The following is a 2,970-nucleotide window of genomic DNA, read 5'->3' on the forward strand; positions in this document are numbered from 1 at the left end:
TTGATGGTAGTCTCTTCCATCCATTGTTTCCAACTCATATGCTCCCTTCAGCGATGCCTCGAATCCTATAGGGGCCTTTCCAATTTGGACTCAATTTTCCTACATTAGCTGTTTTTGTTAATTGAAATACTTTTTTGAGGGCGAAGTCCCCAATCTTGAAGTATCTCAGATTAGTTTTCCTGTTATAGTATCGCTCAATCATTTGTTTCTGAGCCGACATTCTTATTAGTGCTGCTTCTCTCCTTTCTTCCAGTAAATCCAAATTCATTCGCATCTCTTCCTCATTTGATTCCTCGGTTGCTTGTATATACCTTGTACTTGGTTCACCTATCTCAACTGGAATTAAGGCTTCAATACCATAGACAAGTGAAAACGGAGTCTCTCATATGCCTGTTTTTGTTGTCGTTCGATAAGCCCATAAAACTCCTGGTAGCACTTCGGGCCATTTGCCTTTTGACTCTTCTAATTTCCTCTTTAAATTATTAATAATAACTTTGTTTGTTGACTCAGTTTGCCCATTGTCCACATGGTGATAAGGTGAGGACGTTATCTGTTTAATCTGCCAACTATGAAAACATTCTGTGATTTTTATGCCTATGAATTGTGGGCCATTATCACACACGATTTCTTTTGGAACTCTGTGCCGACAGATAGTGTTTCGCCAAATAAAGTCCATGACTACTTTTTCTCGTATCTGTTTAAAAGCTCCTACCTCTTCCCATTTTGAAAAATAATCTGTCAATACTAATAAAAACCGTACCTTTCCTTCAGCTAGAGGTAAGGGACCCACGATATCTATACCCCCACTTCATGAAAGGCCATGGCGAAATAATCAGATGTAACAGCTCCGCTGGGCGATGCATATTATTTCCATATCATTGGCATTTATCACATTTAGCCACAAAACTTTCCGCATCTTCTTCTATTTTTGGCCAATAGTATCCTGCTCTTATTAGAGTTTTTACCAATGATCTTCCTCCAGTGTGATTGCTACAATGTCCCTTATGTACTTCTCTCATCATATATTTCGTTTGAGAAGGTACGAGATATCTTGCTAAAGGTCCTCCAAACATCTTTCGGTATAGATTTCCACGACTCAGACAGTACCGGGCAGCTTTTCAGCGAAGTAACTTAGACTTTTTCTTGCCTTCAGGTAAAATTCCATACTGCAAAAAGTTAACAAATTCGTTTCTCCAATCCCAAGTCAAATTGTTAAAATTTACCTCATTTTTATCTTGGTCGAGCGTCGAATGAAACAAATGTATTACTATAGCATTTTCTGCATTTGTTATTTCCGCAACAGACGCGAGGTTAGCTAATGCATCTACTTCTGCATTTTCCTCCTTGGGTATTTGCTCGATTTTCTATGACTGAAACTGTCTGATCAATTCCCGTGCCTTTTCCAAGTATTGTTGCATTCGTGCCTCTCTAGCTATGTAAGTCCCCTGTATCTTGTTAACTATTAGTTGCGAATCACTTTTGATTATAATTTTCTCTATACCGAGTTCTCGTGCTAGTTCCAAACCTGCAATCACAGCCTCATACTCTGTTTCATTGTTAGTAATGGGATAATATTTTATTGCTTGTCTTATGATTTCCCCTGAAGGTGGGATTAAAACAATACCTAAACCCGCTCCTTTAACATTCGAGGAGCTATCGGTAAATAAGATCCAAGTCCCCGGATTATATCCGGTAAATACATGTAGTTTTTTTTCTGCTTCAGGAACTATATTTGTGCTGAAATCTGCCACAAAATCTGCTAAAATTTGTGATTTTATTGCAGTTCTAGGCTGGTATATGATATCATATTCACTGAAATCTATCGCCCATTTAGCTAACCTACCGGATAGTTCTTGTTTATACAATATATTCCTTAGAGAAAAAAAAGTTACTACAGAGATAGGATGACATTGAAAATAAGGTCTCAACTTTTTAGATGCCATAATTAATGCTAAAACAAGTTTTTCCAAGTGAGGATATCGTGTTTCAGCATCCAGCAAAGATTTGCTAACATAATAAATTGGAGATTGTTTACCTCTATCTTCTCGCACCAATACTGCACTTGCCGCCATTTCTGATACGGCAAGATAAATGAGTAGCCTTTCTCCACCCTTCGGTTTAGCCAGTAGGGGTGGATTTGACAAATATGATTTTAGATTTTTGAGAGCTTGTTGGCGTTCGTCAGTCCACTCAAATTGGTTTTGCTTTTTCAATACTGAAAAGAATTTAAAACTTTTCTCTGAAGATTTGAAAATAAATCTTCCCAAATATGCTATCCTCCCTGTTAACCTCTGCACCTCTTTTTTGCTCGTGAGTATGTCAGGTATCTCCTCAATGGATTTGTGTAGGATTCACTTCAATACCCCTGTTACAAACAAGAAAGCCTAAAAACTTACCTGAAGCCACGCCAAAAGCATATTTTTCTGGATTTAGCTTCATATTGTACTTGCAGAGAATTTCGAAAGTGCTTGAAAGGTGTTGAAAATGATTCCATGCTTATGTTGACTTGACTAACATATCGTCAATGTAGACTTTCATAGTCTTTCCCATGTGTTCTTAAAATATTTTAGTCACCAATCTTTGATACGTGGCTCCAGTATTTTATAAACCAAAGGGCATGACTTTGTAACAATAAGTCCCCCTGTTTGTAATAAATGAAGTTTTTTCTTCATCTAGGGGATCCATATTTATTTGATTATAACTTGAATATGCATCTAAAAAACTTAACAGCTCATGACCTGCGATAGAATCAATTAATTGATCTATATGCGGTAAAGGAAATGAATCTTTTGGACAAGCTTTATTTAGATCAGTATAATCTATGCAAACCCATCATTTTCCATTCTTTTTTGGAACTACCATGGTATTAGCTAACCAGTTTGGATACTTTACCTCTCGTATTGATCCGATTTTTAAAAGTTTTTATACCTCATCCTCAATCACTTGATTTTTGAAGGACCCTTGCTTCCT

General features: G+C 37.0%; 1 protein-coding gene across 1 annotated transcript; it reads right to left on the reverse strand.

Moving 5' to 3' along the window:
* Positions 1 to 1,364: 1,364 nt before the first annotated feature.
* Positions 1,365 to 2,072, reverse strand: LOC142167137 (uncharacterized). Its single transcript, XM_075227294.1, has one exon. It carries the CDS (start codon positions 2,070 to 2,072, stop codon positions 1,365 to 1,367), a length of 708 nt encoding a protein of 235 aa, XP_075083395.1.
* Positions 2,073 to 2,970: the final 898 nt, after the last annotated feature.

Source organism: Nicotiana tabacum, chromosome 12, assembly GCF_000715075.1.
Source record: "Nicotiana tabacum cultivar K326 chromosome 12, ASM71507v2, whole genome shotgun sequence".
Classification (NCBI taxonomy): domain Eukaryota; kingdom Viridiplantae; phylum Streptophyta; class Magnoliopsida; order Solanales; family Solanaceae; genus Nicotiana; species Nicotiana tabacum.